Source organism: Panonychus citri, unplaced genomic scaffold (assembly GCF_014898815.1).
Source record: "Panonychus citri isolate SS breed McGregor unplaced genomic scaffold, ASM1489881v1 Contig00141, whole genome shotgun sequence".
In the NCBI taxonomy this organism is placed as follows: domain Eukaryota; kingdom Metazoa; phylum Arthropoda; class Arachnida; order Trombidiformes; family Tetranychidae; genus Panonychus; species Panonychus citri.
The window spans coordinates 1,543,731-1,569,133 of record NW_026515546.1 but is presented as its reverse complement, the minus strand read 5'-3'; the positions used below and the strand labels follow the sequence as shown (position 1 = coordinate 1,569,133).

At 28.5% G+C, this 25,403-nt stretch overlaps 1 protein-coding gene across 6 annotated transcripts; it reads right to left on the bottom strand.

Annotated features, from left to right (window-relative positions):
* Positions 1-417: 417 nt before the first annotated feature.
* Positions 418-25,342, bottom strand: LOC128395756 (calcium/calmodulin-dependent protein kinase type 1-like). 6 transcript variants are annotated; one of them, XM_053356234.1, is made up of 10 exons: positions 25,210-25,342; positions 24,933-25,092; positions 23,450-24,754; positions 22,998-23,373; positions 22,827-22,911; positions 22,390-22,502; positions 21,531-22,073; positions 19,264-20,004; positions 1,289-1,376; positions 418-1,052 (listed from the first exon to the last, which is right to left on the bottom strand). In XM_053356234.1, the coding sequence occupies exons 7-10, from the start codon at positions 21,611-21,613 to the stop codon at positions 657-659; spliced, it is 1,308 nt and encodes a 435-aa protein (XP_053212209.1). In that variant the 5' UTR covers positions 21,614-22,073; positions 22,390-22,502; positions 22,827-22,911; positions 22,998-23,373; positions 23,450-24,754; positions 24,933-25,092; positions 25,210-25,342; the 3' UTR covers positions 418-656. The 6 variants fall into 6 exon arrangements, with proteins under 6 accessions (XP_053212209.1, XP_053212207.1, XP_053212210.1 ...); XM_053356232.1 differs by having other exon boundaries at positions 22,998-24,754; XM_053356235.1 differs by having other exon boundaries at positions 22,390-22,427; positions 22,998-24,754.
* Positions 25,343-25,403: the final 61 nt, after the last annotated feature.

Below are 25,403 nucleotides of genomic sequence, written 5' to 3'. Positions count from 1 at the left end.
TTAATTGTTTGGGAGGAAGAAAATTTTTTTAATCATAATCATCAACATCTACAATGTAATAGATTTACAATTGTAGTTGATGAAATTGCATCAATCATCAATTAATTGTTGATTGTATTAGTGCGCCAGTTTATTCAATTAGTTAATTAATGTTTTGCAAATTAAGATGAGGCTTGAAAATAATTAATTCCTGAATGCCGATCAAGTTAATTGTTGCCATAGCTGGAATAGGACAATAAGGGGACACAAATTGATTAAGTACTGATCAGAATCAGTGATTAACTTAATCAAAAAATTTTCTTGTTTCATTCTTGATTCTTGCTTGTTGGTTGTGTGTATGAGTTTCATGATGAAATTTACAATCTGATGATGAGAAAACAATTGATTACAATCAGATAAGAATAGAGAGAATATTAATTGTCGCAATTAATTGTTATATTTTGGTTTCTTTTAAAAGAATAACAAATCAAAATAAAATCAATGTTGGCGAATTGAGGAAAAACAGAAAAGTTGTTAATTATATGTATTGATTGCAGGAAGAAATTGGTTGGAAAAAAAAGTTAATTACTATTAATAGAAATTAAAATTAATTGTTCTCTTTCCATGGAATGTGTTGATGGATGATAATTGTTCATTGTTAATATCTCAGTTAATCATCATGTCCGATCAACAATCGGAGTTTTAACCATGGATGCCGGTGGCTTATCGTTTAAATTGTTGTTGCTGTTGGCAGAGGAAGCAGATTCTGTTGAACAATTAAGATTATTAATAATATTGTTATTATTATTACTGGCGATGGTATTATTATTGTTGGTGTTATTGTTGGTGTTGTTGTTGTTGTTGTTGTTGTTGTTTGTTGCGTTCATATTGATACTGGTGTTGGTGCTGTTGTTGTTATTATTGTTAATCATTGGCTTGATTGCGTCTGATTGAATTTTCCCAGTGGATGGACTGATACAGTTTTTATTAATTGTATTCTCGTGGTGGTGGTGTGATTTGCCCACTGCCAGTTTTTTCATCTGATGAACCACCGCTGCAGCATTATAAGCTTGCTGAAAAAAAAACACCGAGAAATCAAAACAATTAGTTTAATTATAACTTAACAGATCAACGTATAAACAAGATCATCATCATCATTATTGTAACAATTTGATTGATTTTCTCAGGAGTAAACCGATTAAACTAAATTAAGATTGCACTCCAACCGTTCACATGATAATACAATTGCTTATTGTTTATTGTTGAGGTTTAAATTTAGTTAATTAATCATTTAATTGTTATAACTTACTTTCCATTTTGTTTTGTAAAAATTTTTCTTCAATTGTTCACTCACAGATCCATGGATATTTTTATCCGAAGCAGCGTTTCCACTAATCCTGATTATATGAGAAAATAAAAGTAAAAGATAATCACAATTTAGTTAATTGTCAAGGTTAACATATATTAATTTAATTGTAGTGAATAAATAACTATTTTTATCCAAGTAAAATAAGCATAAAATGACGTTGATTGTTAAAAACTGATATTACGTTGATAGATATTAATATTACAAGAAGAGGGTATTAGTAACCATGGAAAGTGTTAATATATAAATGCTATGATAATATGATATAATTATAGTTGTTACAATTGTCAGAAATACTAAATTGTCACCATCATGATAAGATGATTATGATAATTAGCGGAATCACTTGATTAGTGGATTTATTAATAACAGTTGATTTGATGAGTAGAAATGAAAAGAAAAGTGATTCTGATTGTAATTAGAAAGTTTCACAATTAAATCAAACTTGGGGATTAATTCATTTAATGAATTTGTTGACCTCAAGGTCACTTTTTGATTAACGGGTTTTGGGGGACTATAAGTTGATTGCGATTCTAATTAACTGAAGCCCTAACAAGAATCTATGTTATCTCAATGGGAACTAGAATTTTGTTTTGCTGTTTAATTTGTAATAGCAAATAATTTGATTGATGTCAAATGTTTCAATTGTTGTCGATGATTAACTTTATTGTAGTGATTTAAAAGCATTGGACGAGCTTCAAGATGACTGAGTAAATGTTAATCATTATCAAGATGATTACAATCAATTTGTAGACTAAATTAATTGAAAAAAAATTAGCTATTATTTATTTCTAATGCTTCATTCATTTATCATGGTGATAATTAAATTGACAATTTAATTCATTAGACAGTAATTAGATCAATTGATTGTTAGAGAGAAAAAGTTTTAAAGAAGACAAAAAAAAGAGTCCATTTAATTTAAGTTACTAATACAATTAGCTAATCACAATTCGAGTGACCCTGAATTAGGATTGATTAGCTTTGGAGTTGAAGGTTAATTTAATGAATAAAAGTAATAACAGTAATTCAGGAATCGATAATAATTAAAACGATAATCAATGACGAGGATTTGATTGATTGTTTCAACTCTTCCATTGATGATATTAGCAATTTACTATTACTGAAAATGAAAGTTGATCAACTAATTAGCATGATTATCAATGAGCGATTTTAATATAACTGTAACTATTAATAATTAAACCGAAAGTGAAATAATTAATAATCAAGTCGGTAAAACAAATTCAACGGAAATCAAGTGGGAAAAACAAAGTGAAACTGTTTCATGTTAAAATAAAGGAAACGGAAACATGACAATGATTCATGATAAAAGTGAGAAATTCAGTTGAATCAAAATGACTGAGAGTTTCAATAAATATAATTAACAGGGAAAAAGAGTTGACCAAATTAATAGTAATCATATTACCCAAGAATTGGGTTAGTTAATTGTGAATTTAGTGCAAGAGGATAAAATTGAATTGCAAGTGATGGTTAAATGTTGTAACTAAATTAAAATTAATAGTTGGTAAACTTTTCTTTGAGTGAAAAATATGATTAGATAAACAATTTCATTCCTTCAGTTCTGATATTACCCTGAAAATCTGATGAATCTGAGTATATAAGATTAATATGATTATCTAACTGATATAAGTTGAACAAAAGAATCAAAGTTGATTAAAATCAAGGACAGATTAACGATTAAATTAATGGATTAAGTGAAGAGGAAAATAAGCTTAATGATGATTAACATTACAACAATTGATCATGATTGAAATTATCATGATAATAATATTAATCTATTAGGGAAAATATTGGAAAACATGTTAACTAATTGTCACATTTTCCAGATTAATTAATAACCAATTGATTGTCTTTAATATATTAACTCTGAAATTAACATTGTCAACATTATTATTATGAATTTGCTAATCAAATATAAAAATAATTATGACAATTGTTGACTAAATAACGGTAAATGTTATGTAATCAGAAAACAATTTACTCTTGATAATTTTTACCAAATTGTGTTAATAAGAAATGATAATAATAATTTTGCTTCATTATTAATATAATAATAAAATTCTGGTAGATGATATAAACTTAATGATTACATTGTGAGTAAATTGTGTTCACATGAAAATGATTCAGAATAATTTACTAACCATGGGAGGAAAATAATAATAATAATAATATTTTCATTCATTTGGATTGAGGAAAAAAATGAAACATCAATTCAATGAGATGAACATAATTCATTGGGATCAAGTTTTTGATTCAATTGAATGTGAATCTTTTTCAATCAAATTGATTCATTGTTGATGTATAAACATGATTAGATAAAATAAGAATCTCAATTTCAGGTGAAAGTTCAGACTACAGAATTGAATATAATGTAGTTACATTTAGATAAATGTACATATATTTCTGTGTTTTCAGAGAAATAGGAACAATTATTTCATGATTCTTATTCTCAATCTCACCTTTCATGGGAATTGAGCTTCAATTGATCAAGATTTGTTTCCATGTAAAAGGAAAAAAAGGTTTTCAAGTTCTGGTGTCTCTCATGAGGTAATGGAAATTCACATGATAGATTCAAGGAAAATTCCTAAAATGGATAATGATAATTATTCAAGAATCTTGTCATCATATTGTTTAGTTGCTCAGAGAATTTGGAATACATGATAAAAGTTTCTATTCCTTTACTGATGATTGGCCCATGAAATCTTTGTACTAATATGAATACATGTGAATCGGTTGACAAAATGTCAATCGAGAATTGAATAATATCATGAGATAAAGGAAGAGAGATGATGATAAGAGATGATGACAGAATTGGGTTGAATCATGAAAATGATGATTGGAGAAACAAGATTTTCAATTCTTACAGAAAAATAATCCAAATTGAATGTTATTACTTGAATGGAAAAGATTTTCTCTCTCTCTCTCTCTTCCTATTGCTCTTAACAATCTAACATTTATCATGATGATGATAATGTTATCAAATAGGTGAGAAGATGAATTGATGAAGTTATCCTCATCTTCATCATTATTATCATCATGATTGTTGAGAGGTGTTAGTTTTCATTCATCATGATTGCTTTTCATGAGTAACAATCAAAGGATGAAGGGAAAAAATTTCTCAATTTTTCTCATACAATTTGTGGTTCCTATTTGTCAATCTCATCTTAATTATCCCCTATCATCATTATTATCATCATTATCATCAGCAATAACAAAACATTGATGATAAACAGCACACACAAATCATATCAAATAGTACAACCAATTAATTGATTGTCTTGAAGGCAAAGATAAACACACACAATGAGAAACAATGTAAACATAACTGAGAAAATAATATAAACTTAACAGAAAAGTTCATTCCCTCAATTCTGATCACCATGATATTTTCTTGTGAACAATATTTTTCATTATATTGCCAACGAAATTGGTTAAATTAACTGACAAGCAATCAATAATTAACAATCAGAGGGAAATTAAGATTAAACCAATTCAATTGACCAAGATTGAGACTTACAAGAATTGAAGTGAAAAAAGTAATCATCAAGCTAATTTAATGTTGGTTAATGATAATCATGATGATAATAAAGATTAATGGTCAAGCATTTTCAGCTTGTACATCATTTTGGTTAATGATATTTAACTGACCATCTACTTCAACTCCATGGAAATGAATAAAATGTTTCAAGGTGAAAATTTCATTCATTATTCAAGTTAGATTAAAGTTTATCGTATTTACCTGGTAACCTTTATGAATAGATGATGAAATTTTCAGGGTAAATAAAAATATTATTATCTTCATGTTTATCATGATAAAGATGATAAATAAATATACTCAATAGACATGTGATTATATGTAAAACTGCCCGAGGCAATGTAACTTTAATTAAGTTAATAAATGTAGATCTATGTAATACTATTAATAGTTATATTAAGATATCAGATTTTCATTAATTTTAAACAATTTAATTTACTCGTTTCAGTTTATGATCTTTAAATAATTGATTAGATTGAAAAAAAAACAAGCTGGTTAAGTTAATTGATTGCAGGTAATCAAATTGTTGTTAGTTTTACAAGTTGAATGTCCCTTTAAACTAAATCAATATCATTTAGCAATCAACTAAATCAACTTTCATTAGGTAAACAATCAAGAAAAACATGAAAAAACGAAAATAATTGGAAAGTTGTTTTTGAAACTTTTTTTTTTCGTTCATGATAAACATCATGATGGAATTGAGTTTTCTTTCAGATTTATAATCAACAGAATCAACTAATCATTATCACAAGTTTTTTGTTACTCATAATATATTAACCATGATCATGAATTTATATGTTATAAAATCCGATTAACTGATTAGCTTGAATTAGTAAATTGTTCAATATCAATCAATTGAACGCAGTTTTAAACTCAAAGTTTGTAAATAATTAATCATTTTCGTGTCAATATGATTCATTCAAAGTTAAATCAAACGGGAAAATTAATAAATCGCCTAAGTAATTAACCTAATTTGATGTTTAATTTCACTTTGGGTGAGCCTTTCAATCAATTAACTACAACCATTACCTGGTCTATTAGTATGGTAATCAATTAATCATCAAAATCAACAATAGTTTATCATCAATCTTTTATTAGTATTTATTAAACAACAACATCTTATAATGACAATCAATTGATTATCTCAACAATCAACGATTAGTTTTTAGAACATTTTAAAAGAAAATAATATAACTCAATTCGAAAATTTTTCCACTCGTTCTTACAAATGATCGAACAAGTTTAAAAGTTTTTCTCGACAAAAAAATCGAAAGGAACTAAGGTTGAGATAATTTTGATTTCCAAAGTTCTGATATCTCCTATTTCTCAGGAAAAGTTTTGAAATAATAAAAAAGAAAATGTTATAATGAAACAAATAACCATTGACCTAGAAAAGTGTATATTCAATGAGTAACAAAAGATGGAAATTATTTCAAGCGAACTGAATCTTGGAGAAAAAATTTTCATCTTCTTTTCATGATAACTCACAATTTCTCACTCTCATTCTTTATCTTCATCCCTCAGCATCATCATCGTCATCAACTTACTAACATTATCTAGATCTTTATAATAACAGAATATGAGAAGATTATCTCAGTTCTATGGTGAAGAAGAAAAAAAACATTCTTCACCTGAAACAGAATAAAAATCTACAGAATTTTATCCTTTTTTCTCGAAATTTTATTCGAATTGTCCCCAACGAACTTTACAGGGTAGTTCGAATATTCGTCTAGTTGTTGTAATCTTTTCTATCATACATGTATAACTCTCTCTCTCTCTCTCTCTCTCGAATTGTAATCAATTCGATTGAATGAATTCAATCAACACCAAACGGATGACGAAACTAAATAACTATAATTGTATCAATCATCCAGAAAATCAAAATTAACAATTAAGACACAGATTATGCTCACATTTACGCAGCAATTAAAACAATAGAAAAGTTTTATATTAATAATAAAGTTACCAAAATGTAATCCATAAAATCATAATCTCATTACAATCCCCGAAAGATTCTGATAATTGTATCATCATCATGATAAAGATAATAATTACAGTCATGATTTAGATTAAGCTGACATGATCAATAGAATTGATTCAAATGACAGATTATCATAATTACAATTATGCTAAAATCAGAATTACATGTTAATTGTGTTGCTTAACCAATTCTATCATGATTAATATTCAATTTGGATTTTGTATTAAATCATTTCTTTTTTTGTTGGCTCTTCAAAATTAAACATCATCACAACTAATGATAATTTTGTTATTAATGTGATGAAATTTTCATGTTAACAGAGTGATTACTAAATGAGATATAATTTTTATACTATTATCATGAATCTTTTCATGAGAAATTCAATTGAGATAAACATCTGATGAAATGATAAATCTGTAGATATTTTTATTATTTCATCTGAATCTTTGAAATTTGATCTAAATATAAATACTTATGAGAGTGAAAAAAAAAGTTCTGTACCAAAAATTCAGTAAAATTCAGTAGTTGATTACCAGTAATAAGTTTTTAAGGTAATAAACTTTCAATAAGTTTCCATCATTATGTTTACCATGATATTTGGTTAAAAATAATCATCAGCCTTAAGCTTATTCTTTATGATAAAGTTTCAAACTGTAGACTGAATAAATGTCAAGAATATCAGATTTTTTCTGCTCTTGGAAATCAGATTTTCATGATAATAGTGTATATAAAAACCACCATGATGATAATGAGTTTCAAGGTATTTCCTTTGTCACTGTGATGTAAAAAAAAATCAAGAAGAGCAAAAAACCACCAGAAAATTGGGGAAAAAAGTTGCGAAGAAAATAAAATGAATCAGTTAGATTGCTGTTTATTCAACAGTCGAAAAAAAAAGTTCTGATCGATTGAAAGTTGGAGATATTACTTTGGTTTTATTAGAATCAGGGTGACAAAAATTCAACAGGAAATTCAAGAGAAAATAATTTATCTCTCAAAAAGATTCATCAAAACACCAGTTCGACCTGAGGTTATGTCAGACATTTGACGAAAGAAAAAGTTTTATATAAAAGTTGGTAAACTTTCAACAAGCGAAAAGTTATCATATTGTTTCAAGAATTTTCTCCTAATCTAATATATTCTGAAACTGGAATGAATGTTGAAAGATAATCAAGGAAAAAGAATCCTAGTGTAACTAATGAGAGAAAAGGAAAATATATATCAAACTAACATTTCCATCATCCAACGATAATAATATCAGATTATTTTCTCAACATAGTTCATGGAGAAATCAACTAAAGGTAATCAAGTTCATCACCATGAGTTGTATGTCACAAGGAATGGAGGGAAAGAAAATCATCATGATTACCCTGAGATAATGAAAAAAAAACGATGAAAACGCCTTAAGAAATTCATTGAGAGAAAAAAAAATTGTTTTGATAAACGATGTTGATATTATGATGCTCATCATGATTCAAGTTTATATTTAAACAACATGATTACTAAATCATTGGAGAGAATCAACAAATCATTAACAAAATCTCAACATAAACTAATTTTCAAGGCTAATTGAAAAGCCATTAACACTTTACAATTAACTAATCATTTGGAAAACAAAAGCATCAATATAATACAAACAAAATGCTAAGGAAACATTAAGATGAAACTATTATTTGATATTTGATATTTTCCAGTGTAAATATTTTTTGATTATCTCTTAGCATCTCAAGTGAAAATTGTATTATTATTATTAATCAAATGATTAAAATAAATTGTTGAATAATAATAATCAAATCTAATCTGTATTAATTATGTTTCCAAGTGATTAGCAAGTTAAATTATTATTACAAACTCATCATGGTAACTGTTAGTTAGTTTTGTTGGCTCAAACTCCCAGTCCATTAATAAATCAACTTGGTAATTTATTTAATTATTGTTGACAAAAAAAAAGTGTAACAATAATATAACTAAACAAGTATAGAAAACAAAAACAATGTAATCATAATCAGTTGATTGTTAACTTTAATCATCATCATGATCGTTGGTAAACAAACAAGAAATTAAGTTTTATCGATACCATGAAATGTGAATATTTTTACATAAGTAGAGAGGGAAAATTGTGTTTGTATCAATTTGAGGTAAAAGTAAATTAACTAAATATTATGAGAAGAAAATATTTTTCATTCAACAATTTATGAGCAATCAATCAATTAAATTAACATGATAATCGGCAAAAATAGACTAATGATAATCAACCAACTAATCAAACAGTTAAATTTCAATCTAAATCTTGATGAGTTCAAGATATTCAGTGATGAAGATTCAAGGTAAACATGATCGTCATCATCATTTCTTCAATTTGTTCATTATCAAGGTTGGTAAATTGTGATGATTAGATTAATCATAATAATGATGAATTAAGGATATTTATCAAATATTGCAAATCATTTATCATTTTCATCATCATCATCATCTCATCATTTTCATGTTGCTTTTAAGAGATACGATTGAAATTGAATCATCGAGTAGGAAAAGTATATTAATCATTGAGAAACTATTGTTACCTGGATAGAAAAATTTTCACTTTCAACAGATTATCAGGGTACTCAAGATGAAAATGAATCTATCTTCATACAGTCACAAATTCTAATTTCACACTGGACCTCAAAAACTTGTGAAATTAAGAAATTGTGACTTCATGGAAATCTATTAATTCTTAACAGAAGGTGAAAATCAATTTTTTTGATTTACTTATTGGAATCTTATTTACAACACCGAATTGATCTCAACTTATTCATCATTATATCTTGTTGAGTAACTTTCTTCTGTAATAATAATCTTTTGATCTCTCAAAAATGATGTATTTACTGGCTGATTCCATAATTTAAGCCAAATTAGCTCATTTTCATTGACAAAACTAATTATTATGGTGAATCAAATTGCCCTGAAATAGTGTGATTGTGAGATTGAAGTGATATTATGACATATTCTATTCCTTAATCAGAAAATTAAATTGTGAAATTAAAGAATTCAGACATAATAGAGTGGGCGATTAGAGAGGTGTGACTGTATAAGTAATTCACAGAATTCAGAAGAAAAATTTAGATTGTCATTGTCACGTTAGAAATTTTTATAAGTATTTTTATTTGTTTGTTTGAAGGGAAGAAACATTATAAAGGATAAGAATGAAAATTAAAAGAATTAAGATAAACAATAATAAGAGGGGAAAATATAATTGATCAGAGGAAGATGAGAAATTAAGAAGAAATTGGTTCACTTTGGGAATTTTAGATTAACGGTAGCGGGTTGATTGAGCGGTTTGATGTCGAGCGGTAACATTGGAATCGTGACAAAGTAAAGTTGAAGTCGTTGGTTGAATACATTAGATTAGATTAGATTAAGGTTGTTGATTTATAATTGGAAAGAAAAGGAATTGATAGAAATTAGATTGAACACAAATTAGAAGAGGAGAATTAAACACAAATCATAAGAAACAATGGAATGAGATTTAACATAAAAAAGAGAAAGATAAAGAGAAACTAGATTTAACACAGAAGTAAGTTTTAAAGTTGATTTACTGAACTAACTGGACTGATCAAGAGATGTAAACACTCAAAGAGATGAAGACATTCTGATGATGATTATTTCGATTGTTACTCTTTTTATACTAGTTTGGTTAGTTGGGTTAATTGTCTATCTATTGTTTAATGAATCTATTTTCCGGTGGAAGTTTTATTACCCTGAGAATTGAACTTAGAATTTTTATTAATTACTAATTGATTATGGTTATTGAATTAATTGTTATTGTTATTAGTTTAACTTCCTAAATTAATTAATTGACTAACTTTTTATAATTTGGATTGTGAGAAAATGATAATGAGAGGAAATGAAGATAAATTGTCTGTAAAGTCAGGCTACCTGGCTGTGACAATAAGGATGACGACTAATTATTGAGATTTAAATTGAAATTCTAATTATCACTATAAGATTCTAATTAGTTGAGGTAAAAGTCTAGTTATTTTGATTCTGGTGATGAGATTCTGATTAAAGATTCTGGTTCTGAGATTCTAATGTTGAGATTCTGATGATGAGCTTCTGGTAAAAAGGTTCTAATGTTGAGATTCTGATGATGAGCTTCTGGTAAAAAAGGTTCTAATGTTGAGATTCTGATAATGAGCTTCTGGTAAAAAAGTTCTAATGTTGAGATTCTGATGTTGAGATTCTGGTGATAAGATTCTGGTGTTATTTAAATAAGTTGATTCGGGCTACCCGGATCAACTTAAAAACACAAAAGGGAAGGGAAGGAGTTCCACCATATCTGGCACCAGGTATGGTAAGGAAATAGTCAGAGGAAAAAGGAGGGAAGAAAAACACAATTAAGATCACAATTAAGAGATCACAAATTAAGATCACATAAGATCACAAAAAGAGATCACAAATAAGAGAGAGAGAGAGAGAGAGAAAGAAATACATTTTTTGTTGTTGTTGGTTGAGAGTGAAGAGAGAGAATGAAGAGAGAAAGAGAAGAGAAAATAAAGACAGAGAAAAGAAGAATTTGAAGAAAGAGAGAAGAGAAAGAGAAGAGAAAATAGAAAAAAAATTACATGGGAAAAAAATGATGAGGTAAAAAAACAATAATTAATTAAGATGGAGAGAGAGATAAAGATAATGATGATTGTGATGGTCAATTGATTATTTTAACATTAAAAAAATTTCATTATCATCAATAGGAAACCTCAAATTCACAAGAGGAACCTCGATAAACTATTATTTCTTCATTGAGATAATCGTTGAATTGATCAACTTGATGGTGAAAAGTTCTGGTTAAAGTTTTTGTTTCCAATTTTGTGTAAATTCAATTCAACAGATTATTCAACTAATATGTTACCTGGAAAAAAAAGCAGAAAAATTCCTAAATTCAGTTAATGGAAAAATGATATTTTCTCCTTCATCCTGATTTTCTTCATATCATTTATCTGTCATTCGCATTGAGCTTTTCGATCAACAATAAATTTATCAATAATTTCAATTGATAATCAACATGAAACATATTCGATACTGGTGATTACCTTTTGTAATTCAATATCGAAATCATATCATTAAACAATTTAAAGGTCGATTAGATAATCTGATTAAGGTCAGCTGATTGTGAAAGGTTAAATGATTTGATACAATTTCATGTCAATATGAGTTTTTTTTTACTCCAATCATTATGGATAAAAAAATCAATATAATCAATAAATGTTATGTTAATTAAAGTGTAGCAGTTGATTTAACCTTGATGGTTGAGTGAGTAATCAATGAATTTTGATTATTATTATTATCATTATTGTAATTGACTAATGATTGTGATCATTATGATGATTAGTTGAATAAATTTGATTCACTTGAATGTCAGTTAATGACAATTTCATATTATTGAACTGAATTAACTTCAATCATCTAACCTTTGTACTTGTTTTTGAGGTTTATTAACTCATTGGATTCACATTTAGTACAATTATCGTCATCGTCATCTCTCAAAGTCTAATTAGCTTAATTAATTGACAAGAAAATGGTGAAGGAAATGAAGAGGAAGATGAAAGAGAGAGAGAGAGAGATGCAAGGTTGAAAGAAAAATTATTTCGTTTCATCATGAAAATGAAGTGAAATTCATGTTCATGAATTTTATTATCATGTTCATCATGGAAATTACTTTTTTACTAGTCAAGGTTGTGATCTTTTTCATTGATTACTAGAGTTTAACATGATTCAATGAGAATTCATTTAATTGTTGTCCATCTGAAAAGCTAAAAACAACCAACAGAAAGTTAATTAAAAATAATATAAATTCCTACTCATCATGATGAGTAAATCTCAAACTTATTGATCGTTATAATAACAATAATAATAGCAAATTACAAGTGAAAACGGATCGAGTTAATTTTAAATCTAAATTGTAACAAAATGATTATTGTTAATCAAATAAAATCTTCAGAAATCAAAAGAAACAAAATGATACCAAGAAGAATGTCAATATTATCATTAGAGAAAAAGGAAAAACTTTTTTTACGATAATAATACTGGTGAGAATTGAACTTATTCAATTAGTTGTAACAATTTGATTTAATCACTTGAGATTAGAGAGTGAGAGAGAGAGAAACTCAATGAGCAGTTTCAAAGATCTAAATCAAGGCGGTAAAACTAAAATTCTAGACCATCTAAAGGTTACCATGGTTACGATTAAGGTTCTGAATCGTCAAGGAATTGAAAGTTTCATATGTTTAGCATTTTAAACAGAAACTGGATGCATATTCAGTATAAAGTAACTGATGAATTGTGAGATAAATTATTCATTGATTAATTAAGACAATTAACATGACAATTAACTTGTAAGTTGAAAACTCTCGTCAACATCTTATGTATCTGTATATATAAGTTATTAACCGTTCAATGAATTTAATTGTAATTTTTACGAGTAAATCTTGTGCAACAATTTGATTGTATAATTCATGAGGCAGCAAACTGATTCTCAATCAATGTCAACTAATGTTCAACGAGCAATTTAATTTGTATTATAATAATAAATCATTTTAACAATAATGATGTGATAATAATTATCATCTAACTTGACAAATCAAAAGTGTAACTAAAGTTTAGAAATTAAAAATTATCTGAGATTAACTTTAATCCAATAAACATTTACAATTAACCAATCAATCAAAGTTAATTAATTTAATTCTCTTCTCAGGATTGTAATAAATAATTCATCCATCAATTTTGTTTTCCTTTCAATTATCAACCATTAGAAATACAAAATTCTGACAGAAATAATATTATTCACAAAGATAATAGAGTTTATCATGATTGATGAAGAAATTGTTATGATAAGAAAATCGTAATAAAACTTTGGTAATAATCAATTGTTTCGATAACAATAAGTTTCTCAATGGTAATAAGAAAACGATCGTAATCATGATTATCTCCATTTTCATGATAACTTTCGAGAGACAAAAAACAGAGAGAGAGAAAATCATTCGTTTCTCTCCATGTAAGAACTTCTCATGTTTTTATATCCTCGATTTTCACCATAAATCTACTTGCCTTCCCATGGATTTTCCTACTTCTATTTTTACCTTATCAATCCTTTTTTTCTGCTGAAGTTCCAAAGAGTATCCCCTGTATATCGATAACTATGAGTCTGTTTACTTTGATATTTCAATGAATCGATTTTCCAATAGAATCTCAACTCAGTGTCCAGTGTCCATTGTCCACTATTCCAATATTACTCAGTTGTTTAGAACAATTTTTATCTTCATCATCATCATCATCATCTTTTACTCTTTTCCATTTGGTAAGAAATTTTTGCTCTACATTAAAAATCAATGGAAAAATATTTCTCCCTGTTACCTTATATCAATATGAATATAATCTGCTTGTTATTATTATTATATTACTTTAGCATCCAAGGGGGAAGGGTCAGCATTTTGCTTAGACAAAAGTCAACAATTCAAAAGTGAATCAATCTGATGGGAAAATGTTGTATTCCAGTGACATATAATATACAGAAAAATGATCGATTTGATTGAGTAACAAACTCAAGTTATCAATCTGATAGTTGATTCAAATTGTCGATTAAAATTCATCATGTTTATTATTCTCAACGATTCTCTATATGGATAATAATAATATCATGTAACAGGAAAACTATCTTTTTCTTTCAATGGAAAGAGAGATAGAAAGAAAAATAATTCTCTTTTCAATCTTTACTTGAATAATTTTGCCTTGTTTTCCATCCTCAAATAATATTATCATGAAAATGAATGTAAAACTATTCACGAGAAAAAGTTTCCAATTCAAACTAACATGTCAAAAGTAATTTCAACTTGAAATATCAGAAATAAAAGGTAAGATGAACAGAAAGATAATAATAATTCAGAATCAAGAATCTGATTATTTATGAAACTTTTTCATTCTCTCACCTTAACATTGAGTAACTGTTTTCGACAGATTCATTATTCAAATTCAGATATGATTACATTTTATCAAGTGCTGGAAATGATAATCATGGTTACACCTTGAAAAGCATTTTTTTTTTCATGGTAAATTTTAAAATTTAAATCAACCAAAAACTGTGTCAGGATGCTAATCAATATTCAGAGGGAGAGATAGTAAAATTATCAGGTTAATAGTTTCAGAAATTTAGATATGATTCAGAAATTACATGGACTGGCTTGAAAGTTCATGTTGCTCACAATTTATCCTGATAGTTTCATGGTGAATTTTTTTTTCTCTTGTATCTAAACATGATTAAAGTTTCTTGTTACTCTGATCAAAACTACTTGACACTTACAGTGACAGTATTTTTACAAGTATTAATACATGATTGTGATTGTTGGAACAGTGAATTAATCTTGATAATGATTACAACGATTTCATGAGTTTCATATATATATAAAGAGTGAGAAAATGATTTGGATAATGTTCATGGTGGTGAACTGATTGTTCCAATGAACAATTTAAATGCATCATCATCTTAAAAGTTGTTGTAATAATAACGAAAAACTGATTTTTTTTTCACTCACTCAGAATATAAACTCAATGATCTTTGATAATATGCAACTTATTTCTTATATATATATAATATAACATGGAAACTGAACCTTAGGTTCATGTTATTTACACTTGGATAGACTTGGAATGAGAGGTTTTCATGAAACGAACCAGAAATGGAATCACCATGAGAGTAAAAAGAAAAAGAGAAAGAAATGAGATATTCTATTCTATTTTATTCTTCTCTTGATGCTCCTTCACTCCTTCTTCCCCTGAATAAACTGAATCATCCATTGAAATGGTAAACAAATGATAATATTATCAATCTGACCAATAATCATGATGATATTTGACAATAAGTGAAAATGATAACTCATCATGATCTTTTGTTTCTGTTTTCTGATTGAAATTTTCTCATTACCATTGGAATGACACCCAAATCGAATGGCTTGAAAACTATTATCACAATTTTCAATTCCATATTCTGTCTGAATAATACATGATGAAAGTACTTCAAGTAAGTACTTCACATTTATTAAAATCGTCAATTCTTATATTTCAATTTGAACTTGAAACGAAAAAATCAGTTCGATATTTTCAATCTCTATGGAATTATAATAATAATAACAGAATCATCATGATAATCGTCATGAAATCTGAACATTTCATGGAGATTATTGATTAAATTTCAATTCTTTATCTAAATTGTATCCAATGAGTGCTGACTGATTACATTCATACACGAATATGATGAAATTAACACTTACACAGATGAAATTAAAATTAAGACTCTAATGTTGAGTGTGTCAATTAGTTGATTGTTAACAATCAAGATTAAGACTGCTAATCAATTGTTACATGATTATCATGATAAGTTTTCAATTCAATTGGAGATAATGAGAATCAGATAATCAACCGTAATCAAAGTGTTATCATTTATTTGATTGTATTAATAATCCAAGTGAAGATTAATAAATCGTCAATTTGTAAATTGTGATGATTATGATTAGTTAAATTGAAAGTTTCATCATCGTTTTCGTGTTGATAATGAATGGAAACATTATCGATCCCGAATCTTATTAGTATTCAAAATTATTAGTATCTCATTGTTATCATTGTGCTTAATCATTTTCTTGGGTTTTCTTTTGTTCTGGTTATCGATTTGGGTTTCAAATTATTCAATCAGGGAAACATGATGATATAAAGTATGAACATTGTTCATTATCATGACTGTGAGGAAAAAGAAATCATCTTAGATTAATAAGAACCATTGACGTGAGTGGAAGCTTTTTTTATAACAGTCAATTCAGATAAAGATAATTTAATCAGAATTTTTTTTCTCTAACAATATAAGACAATCAATTTTTTTTTCTTCTGTTGCTCAATATGATTAACATTTTCAACTAACAGTTACCTCATCCTTTATTCATATTATCGATTGAGCGAGATAGAGAAAGGGATCATAATGATCATTGTTATTGGAATAATGTATCAAGGTATTTGCCTTAAAGAGAATAGGCAACAGAGAGAGAGAGAGAGAGAGTTTTAATCACTAATGATTCGGTACTGAAGCTCAAGAATCGCTATTTATTGAATTCTCAGCACTTCCCTGAATATCAAAGTACTATCCTTTTGAGTCGAAATCGCAACATTAAAGTTCAGGTATGAATCTGAAGGTTGAACTTTCTGACTATTGATTGTAGGGAAGTGTGTGAGAGAGAGAGAGAGTGAGATGCAAATAGAAAATGCAGTGAGAGAATTAATCAATGAGATATTGAATACAAAAGATGAGGATGTTTGATGAGAAAGAGGAAAGTCAAAGAGGAAATGTACGAATAGTAGATATTTTTTACTTTCGCTGATAGACTATCATGTTTCATGAACTTGCTCAATTCTCCTCCTTTTACTCTCACTAATCACCATGAAAATTAGCTGATATTGTGATTTGTCAGTCTATTAATCTGATGATCTGATAAAAGAGGGATTAAGGGGAGGACCAGTTTATCATTTCTTCATTTAGATTAGGGAGGATGATCAAGATGCTCCAAGTAAAGGAGAAGGAGGAAAATATTCTCACTCTCTGAGAATGTTTCTATCGATTGACCTTGAAAGAGAATAGAGCAAAAAAGACAGAGCAAAAGAAAGAATAATTCATCCAGACGAATATGAGAGAATTGAGATAATCTTAATTTCTTAAAATTCTAATCATACAACAGTAATTAACTGCTAGATTATTGTAGACAAAGAAATGAATAACTTAACAGAGATCATCAATTTCGGAACCATTTTTCTCTATTCTATTCATATGGTTATCATGTAAAGAGATGGAAATTCTGACAGAATGAGAAGAATAAGAAAACAATAAACTAACCAAGAGAAAAGTCTTGATAACGTTTAATTGCTGCTCTTGTTCAGTAGACAATTAATCGACTTGAAGTTAATTGTAGTTCGTATTCAAGTGTCATCATCATTGCCAATCATCAGTTACCATGGAAATATCAGAAAATGATGTAAAGGAAACAACAATGTGTAAGAAATAATAATAATAAGTAGTGATGAAGATGATGATAAACAATAATTTACTCAATAGTCAACTAGATTAGTCTCACAACTTTAATTATATATTATCATTATTACTCTGGAGCAAGATGATGAAAAAATTAGTTAATCATTTTCATCACAATCTAAATGATAATATAAGACAAGGAAATAATAATTGGCTAACAATAAACTCAACAAGGATCAAATTAGTTTATTAATATCGGAATATGTATTATTATAAATTTCAAGGTGATTTTAGAATCAACAAGTTCACAATCAAAATCAATTGTCAACAGTTAATTAGTTGGCTGATGAAAATGTCGTCTTATCATTGAATATTATCAACAGATTAAACTTATCGCAAGGGATTAAGATTAAGTTTGAAAGAATATTAATCTCAGACAATAGCTTAATTTACTTTATTTTCACATGATTCATTACCGATTATCACCTGATTCATGATAATCAATGAAAACGCCATGAAAATCACCATGAAGAGAGAGAGAGAGAGAGAGAAAACAAGAAAAAATTGAGCAAAGTGAAAAAAAAGTTTTCACCTTGAATTGGGATTAATTTCAATTTGCAATCAGATTAATCAGTCCAAAAGTAACATGAAAGAGGATTGTAAATAAGCTTTTGTCTCTTCCTGTCTCATGAAAGAAAAGTTGATCATATTGTTCATAAGTTACCATGATGATGACGATAAAGAAAGATATCAAATTTTTGTCAGCAATATTATTAAAAAAAAACACGATAATAATAATAATTACAAGGGAAGAATAGAAAAATGTAATAAGTTGACAGAATTACACCAATATATTTATCTGTTATTCAGAACTTCAAGAATGCTGAATATGCTCAAAAAGAATATAATAAAGTCAAGGTTATTCATCCAATATTTTTCTCTTTACAGCCTTACAAAAGAGAGACTTATCATCATTTTATCCTCTCTCTCTCTCTCTCTCTTTCTTTCTTTCTTTCTTTCTCTCCACCTCCACCTCTCCCTCTTCAACTTAGTTTATAAAGATAATTGAAATTCCCTGTAAGATGGTTACCATTTTACATGGTAAATCATGTTGACCAAAAGTAAGTGGACTTTAGAAGTGAGTGAAACAAGAATACATAATACATATGATATAAAATTCAGTATTCATGAGATGAAAGTTATCATCATGATGCGAAAAAGTTATTAGATAGTCAATTGTAACCTTTTCGTTTTCACTTTGTAATATTAGTAAACTTATTTTTTTTGAAAGCACAAGAAATTCACCAAAAATAAACTCGAATGCTAAATTAAAAGTATCGGTCACTCACCATGGATGGCCAAGTGCTTGTTTACAGGTATATCTTTTTGTTGGATTAACGCAGATAAGGTGAGAGATAAAATCTTTCGCTGAATCGGAAATATCATCCCAATAGGGTGAATCGAATTCAAAATCACCTTTGACAATCTGAGCAAAAAGATTGGCATCATTTTCATCATAAAAAGGCGGATATCCACATAATAGGATATATGCAATTACCCCGATGGACCAAATATCGACCGCTTTACCGTAAGGTTTTTGTGATAAAACTTCGGGTGCCACATAACCGGGTGTACCACAGGCTGTTGCCATAACACCAGAATCCTCCATTTTGGAAAGACCAAAATCACTAATCATTATCTTTGAATCAGGATCTTGATTGTAGTAAAGCAAATTTTCAGGTTTAAGGTCACGATGGACGACACCCTGACAGTGCATATAATCAACGGCCTCCAAAATTTGACGGATAAGGGCACTTGCATCCTTTTCGGTGTAACTTCCTTTCTCGACTATCCGATCGAAAAGTTCACCTCCGGTAACCAATTCCATGACCAGGTAAACCTTTTGTTTATCTTCATATGTTTCCTTTAACTGGACAATATTCGAATGGTTCAATTTTCGAAGTACTCGAATTTCATTTTCAAGTGAATCCTCTTTTCCTTTAAGAGCTTTTTTATCGATACACTTAACGGCGGACAATTGACCTGGACGCTCTTTACTTTCGGCAAGAACTACCTGAGAAAATGCTCCACTATGTATGTTATATTAAATATATAAGTTGATCGAAAAAAAAAGAGAAAAAAAAATGAAAAATATCCAATTAATATTCAATTAATTCTATTGATCAGTCAACATGGAAAATTGAGTTAATTGTAACAATCAACTCTCAATCATTTACTCTCGTGTTGGGTTAATAATTGATTATAACGTTAATTTATTTCGGTTCAGGTTCTTATAATTATTGTTGTTGTTTTCGCATCAGGTTAGTTGTTTTTCCAGTAACAATTTACCTGAATTTTTGTTGCTATTATATTGAAATAAACAGCAACAATCAACGTCAATGAATTCACGTAAATCAAAGTGAGAGAGAGAGAGTGAGAGTTGATAATGATAATGATAATTTAGTGAGATTGTAATTGTGTGAGTTGTTTCATTCAAGGTTACCTGATGATATACCTTAGTAAGAGTTGCACTGTGGCTACAATCAAGTTAACTAATCAAGGGTTTCATAAGTATTGTCACAATTTAATAACCCATTTCGCATTAAGATTAAGGATTAATAATCAAACAATCAGGCAAAAAAAAAAATTATGATTAACTCATCAGAAAAGAGGAGAAACATTAATAATAATGAAAAAATCAATAAGAAACAATCAATGGAAAACATTAATTAGTTTCACTTTCTTATTATCATGTAACCAGAACTTGTTCTTGGTGGATTAACTTAATTGTAGTAATTTTCTGATAGTTGGATTAGTGATTAAATTGTTTGTAATGGATTAACTGTTACAATCTTTAGCCAATCTTATTGTTGACCATTAACTATTGATTATAATTGAGTTGGTAAACTTAACTTTCATTTCACTTTCACCCTTCACAATTAAAAATTCAAATCATTTATCAACTCTAATTATACCAATACCAATTAACTGTTTTCCAATAATTATAATAATTAACAAGTCAATGTGTTCATTTTAATAGGACTGACATTGATTAGTAGTAATTAAAATTTTCATTAAAAAAAAATCATTTATATAAAAATTGTCAATCAAATTGTAATCAATTTATGTTATACAAAAGTTAATGGTAGCAATTAAATTGTACAATTAAGTTGGTTAATAATAATATATGATACCTGGAAATTGATTGAGTGAAAAAAAAACACCAATGATTAGTTGATTGCAATCAAATTACTAAACTCATTTCTCACTTATTGCAGATTAACAGGCAAGGTTATAATTATTGTTCATTTTATCTTAATTGGATTAGTTAATTAGACAATTTATAAGAAAATTGAATCGTAGTGTGTATCATGTTTTCTCATTGATTGTATTTAAATTGAATATTAAGATATAACTCTATGAGTACAAGAACTTATCATCATGAAATGGTAACAGTGATTTCCATGGTGTTTTTATTACTGACATGTAATAAAAGAAAAAGTGTCAACCATGTTAAAGAAAAAATTGATAAGCAACAATTAACAATTGAAGACTAATTAAATGGATTAATTGTCTTCATTAACCGGTAATTAATCATTTGATTGAGCAAACTCACGTTCCAAGAACATCTTTCAGATCGTATTTCTCATCGATTCTTGATGATTCCTTTTTAACCTCTTTCTTGTGAAAAAGAGGCATTTTCTTCCAGAATTTGGCGACAATTGTGGCGTAGAGATGAAGACAAGATGAGAGAGAGAAAATGAGAGAGTGGGAGAGAGGGAGAATTTTCAATTCAATAACAATGGAATTGGAAAAGAGATCACAAGTCACACGAGTTGAGAAAAATGTAATAGAAGCACAAGGAAAATAAACTAAAAGATATTATGATTCTTTCTGAGTATATTTATGATGATGGAATATGATGATGATTGTTAGAGGAAAAAAAGAATACAATTTATAATATAATATAAATGTCTAAGCAATTAGATAATTTGTCGACTAAGATGATAAAAGTCAACACATTCGCTGATGATTTTATCCTTCCAATTGATGATCCTTTGGGTGGTAACAAGGTGATTGACAGTTCGTATTGGTTGGATCACTTTTCCATTCACTTCATAAGGATAACCTGTTGTTGTTTCATTATTTTCATTTTTTGCTTTGTTGATTTGTTGATGACGATCAAGAAAAAGGAAAAAAAAATAAGGTACTTTTCTTGATGTTTATTGTTGTGTTGATGTAACTTCACTCAATGGAGTAGAATAGGAGAGAGAGAGAGAGAGAAAGGAAAAGCGAGAGAGATTGAGAGAGAAATGTTATCACTCTCTCACCTTTTTATCGAATTTGCTTCAAGTGACATCTAGTGAATTTATTTTAATTCTTTAATCGATCGAGAAGAAGATGATAGAATTTCCAATTCAATTATTTCGAATTGGGATAATTTTTTTTCTCTCTCAAATGATTAATCCATTTACCTTTCTTTATATTGATTATCCAAAAATGTAAAGATTTACTGATGAAAGATTAACAAAAGTTTACTTGAGATCAATCATAACGAAAGTAATCAAAATTTGAATGCATTTTTTTTCTTCTCTCCAACAATTAGTTGATTGTGATGATGATTAATGTTCAGGGTCATGACAGGTAACATAAGATACATGGTTAGCCAAGGAATTAAAGGATTGAATAACGGATTTAGAGGTTAATCAAATTTGATGAATACTCTCTCGAGATTCACTTAACAGTTTCATTAATGTTCAATTCAATTGATGAATTTTTTTTTCTCAATTACAATTAAATCAAATTGAAATGAAATGAAATGATCTTATATTCAATTCATTTTCTCTGATTCTTTAATCTTGTTCATCTTATTTGATCATCATTTTTCTCAATATTCTTGTATTATATTTACCATGTTATTGCCGATTATCAGGTAGAATTGATTGATTGAAGTTCTTTTGCTTGATTTTTGGTGAAGAGAGAAAAAGAGAAAAGTTCTAAAAAGAAAATAGAGAAAAAAAATGTTCAACGAAATTCGAATGAATCGAATTTATCTTATTAATTGTTCGATTCTGTTGTTTACCTGTTCGATATTACTCTCAGTTTGTGCCAAGTCAAGAAACGACGATGAAAGTTCTGGTAATAATATTATCGTTCTCGGTCCTGGTGGGGAATTAGCGACATCCCGATATGTTCCTCGAAAAACCGTTAAAAGTGGCAACACAATAATCATTTTAGGAACTGGAACAAATTCCAATAACGGGCCATCGAACTCAGGGCAATCCGATAAGTCGTTAAGTACGTCAACACCACCACCACCACCACCGCCGCCGCCAACGTTACCACCTCCATCTCCATCTCCGTTGTCGGATTATGATTATCATCAACATCGATCATCAATTTTATCGCAAAGATTTGTCCATGAACCATTGTCGAAACAACATCATCTCCTTAATCGTCTTGCTCATGAAAAGTTACGAAATTTAGAATCGATTAAATGTTCAAAAGGTTCTAAGTGTAGTTCGAGCGTTTCACCTTTGACACGATTCATTCCAATCATGATTCCTTATGTTCCAAAGAATTGTAAGTAATTAAAAGCTCATCAATTTATCGTTTTCGAAAATATTAATCAAGTGAGTTTTTTCTTCTTTTTCCTTTCAACTTTCGAACCGTTCGAAAGATAAAAAACCTCGAACAAAGGTTCGAAAGGGTCAAAGAACCTTAGAAAGTCGAGTTCATTTCCAAAAATGGCAGCAAAAGATTCGAAAGTTGATCCAAATGAGCCTCATATTATCATTCGAAAGATTAAAAATTCACCACCGATTCTAATCGAAGAGGTTAAAGGTTCCGACGATAATTTCGTTAACTATCATGTGACTAACGATCCATCGTCGAGAAACTTTTCTCCCACCGAGACGATAAGTTCTTCTGGATTATCACCAAGCCAATCAGTAAATTCTCATCCAATCATCTCATCTTCGACATCTTTATCACCTCAATGACCTCGAAAAGTTCAGTCGATCGATCGTCAACTTCAAGTCCACCAAATGCTCACATAGAATCCAACAAAATTTATACCAATAGAATAGACAATAATCACCATGACGGATTCTCTGAAAATACTGAATCAAAAGAGATTAATACACACAAATTGATAAAGAGTATCGATAATCTAAATGATAACATTAATTCACTGAAAATGATGAAGAACAGTAAAAGTTACAATGACCATTCAAGTCTATCTGGTCAATCATCTGATCAAAGAGTATCAACTTATTCATACGGTGTTCCAATTCAATCACCAACAGAACCAAATGATCCAGATTTACCAATAATCAATGATTCAGGTGATGGAAGTGAACAGGAAGTTTATGATGAGAAAATGTTCAATCAATTATATGGATTTGATCAGATTCCATCAGTTGACATGACGAATCTTCCTGGTGAAGATCATCCCAATGGTCATCTTATTCCTAACCTGTTGATGTCAGATAATCAAGAGAATGAAAATGAAATGGAAAATCGTAACGATCCAATGGACAGTCTATTATTTGACCAGAACTTTTCTCTAAGCGAAAACTTTGATTCCCTTGGACCAAAAAGAATGAGTTTCAATGAGAATCCAATGGAAAATTCTGAGTTAGAATCTCTTTTAACAGGAAAACCCGGATGGATTAATGGACAAAATTCTGTTCCAAAGCTATTCAATCCATCGTCTTTACATGAAAAGGTAATATTATAATTCTTTGAGTAATCAATTGATATTTCGATATTAAATCCAGGAAATTAAGTTCTCATATGGGAACACAATTGAAGGAAAAACAATGAAGATATGATAATCTGGTTGAAAGAGAAGAGAAAAAAATAGAAATTAGAATTGACGATGATTTTTTATTCTTTTCTCATTCATTACCAAATTGATTAACATAATTAAGATAATATTCCACCTTAATTAAGGTAATATAATTAAGAATAGGAAGAATAATTTAGTAAAATTGTCACGGAAACAAATGATTACCTGAGTTTGTGTGAATATCCAAACAGTATGAAGATTCATCTCTCTCTCTCTCTCTCTCTCTCTCTCTCTCTCTCTCTCTCAGTTGATTAACTAAATTAATGCAAGTAAATCAGTGTGTCATGTTAATCCATCCATTAGTGATTAGTTTAAACACTGTTACCTGTTGAAGATTAACAAAAAATCCAACATGATTAGCTAATTATAAGGCCTGATTATTTTAGGAACAAAATTTGAAATATGAGAAAAAAAATCAAAGAAAATAAAAAAATAATTTTACCTTTTTTCCATATAGAGAATTGATCTATTCCAATTATTAGATTGTAACTCTTTCCTCTTCCTCTTGTGTTAATTAGTTTATAAGATTAACTAATTAGATGACTAATCTAATTGTAAACACACACAAATTATGAATCTTAATTAAGTGAGGTAGAGAGAGAGAGAGAGAGACAATGTTGTCAACGCCTCACATTG

Coding starts and splice junctions, on each gene's coding strand:
- LOC128395756 (XM_053356232.1), bottom strand. CDS start 21,613: ATGCCTCTTTTTCACAAGAAAGAGGTTAAAAAGGAATCATCAAGAATC. Junction 1,377..19,263: donor CAAGCACTTGGCCATCCATG/GTGAGTGACCGA, acceptor TCATATAATCAG/GATTAGTGGAAACGCTGCTT. Junction 1,053..1,288: donor TTTACAAAACAAAATGGAAA/GTAAGTTATAAC, acceptor TTTTTTTTTCAG/CAAGCTTATAATGCTGCAGC.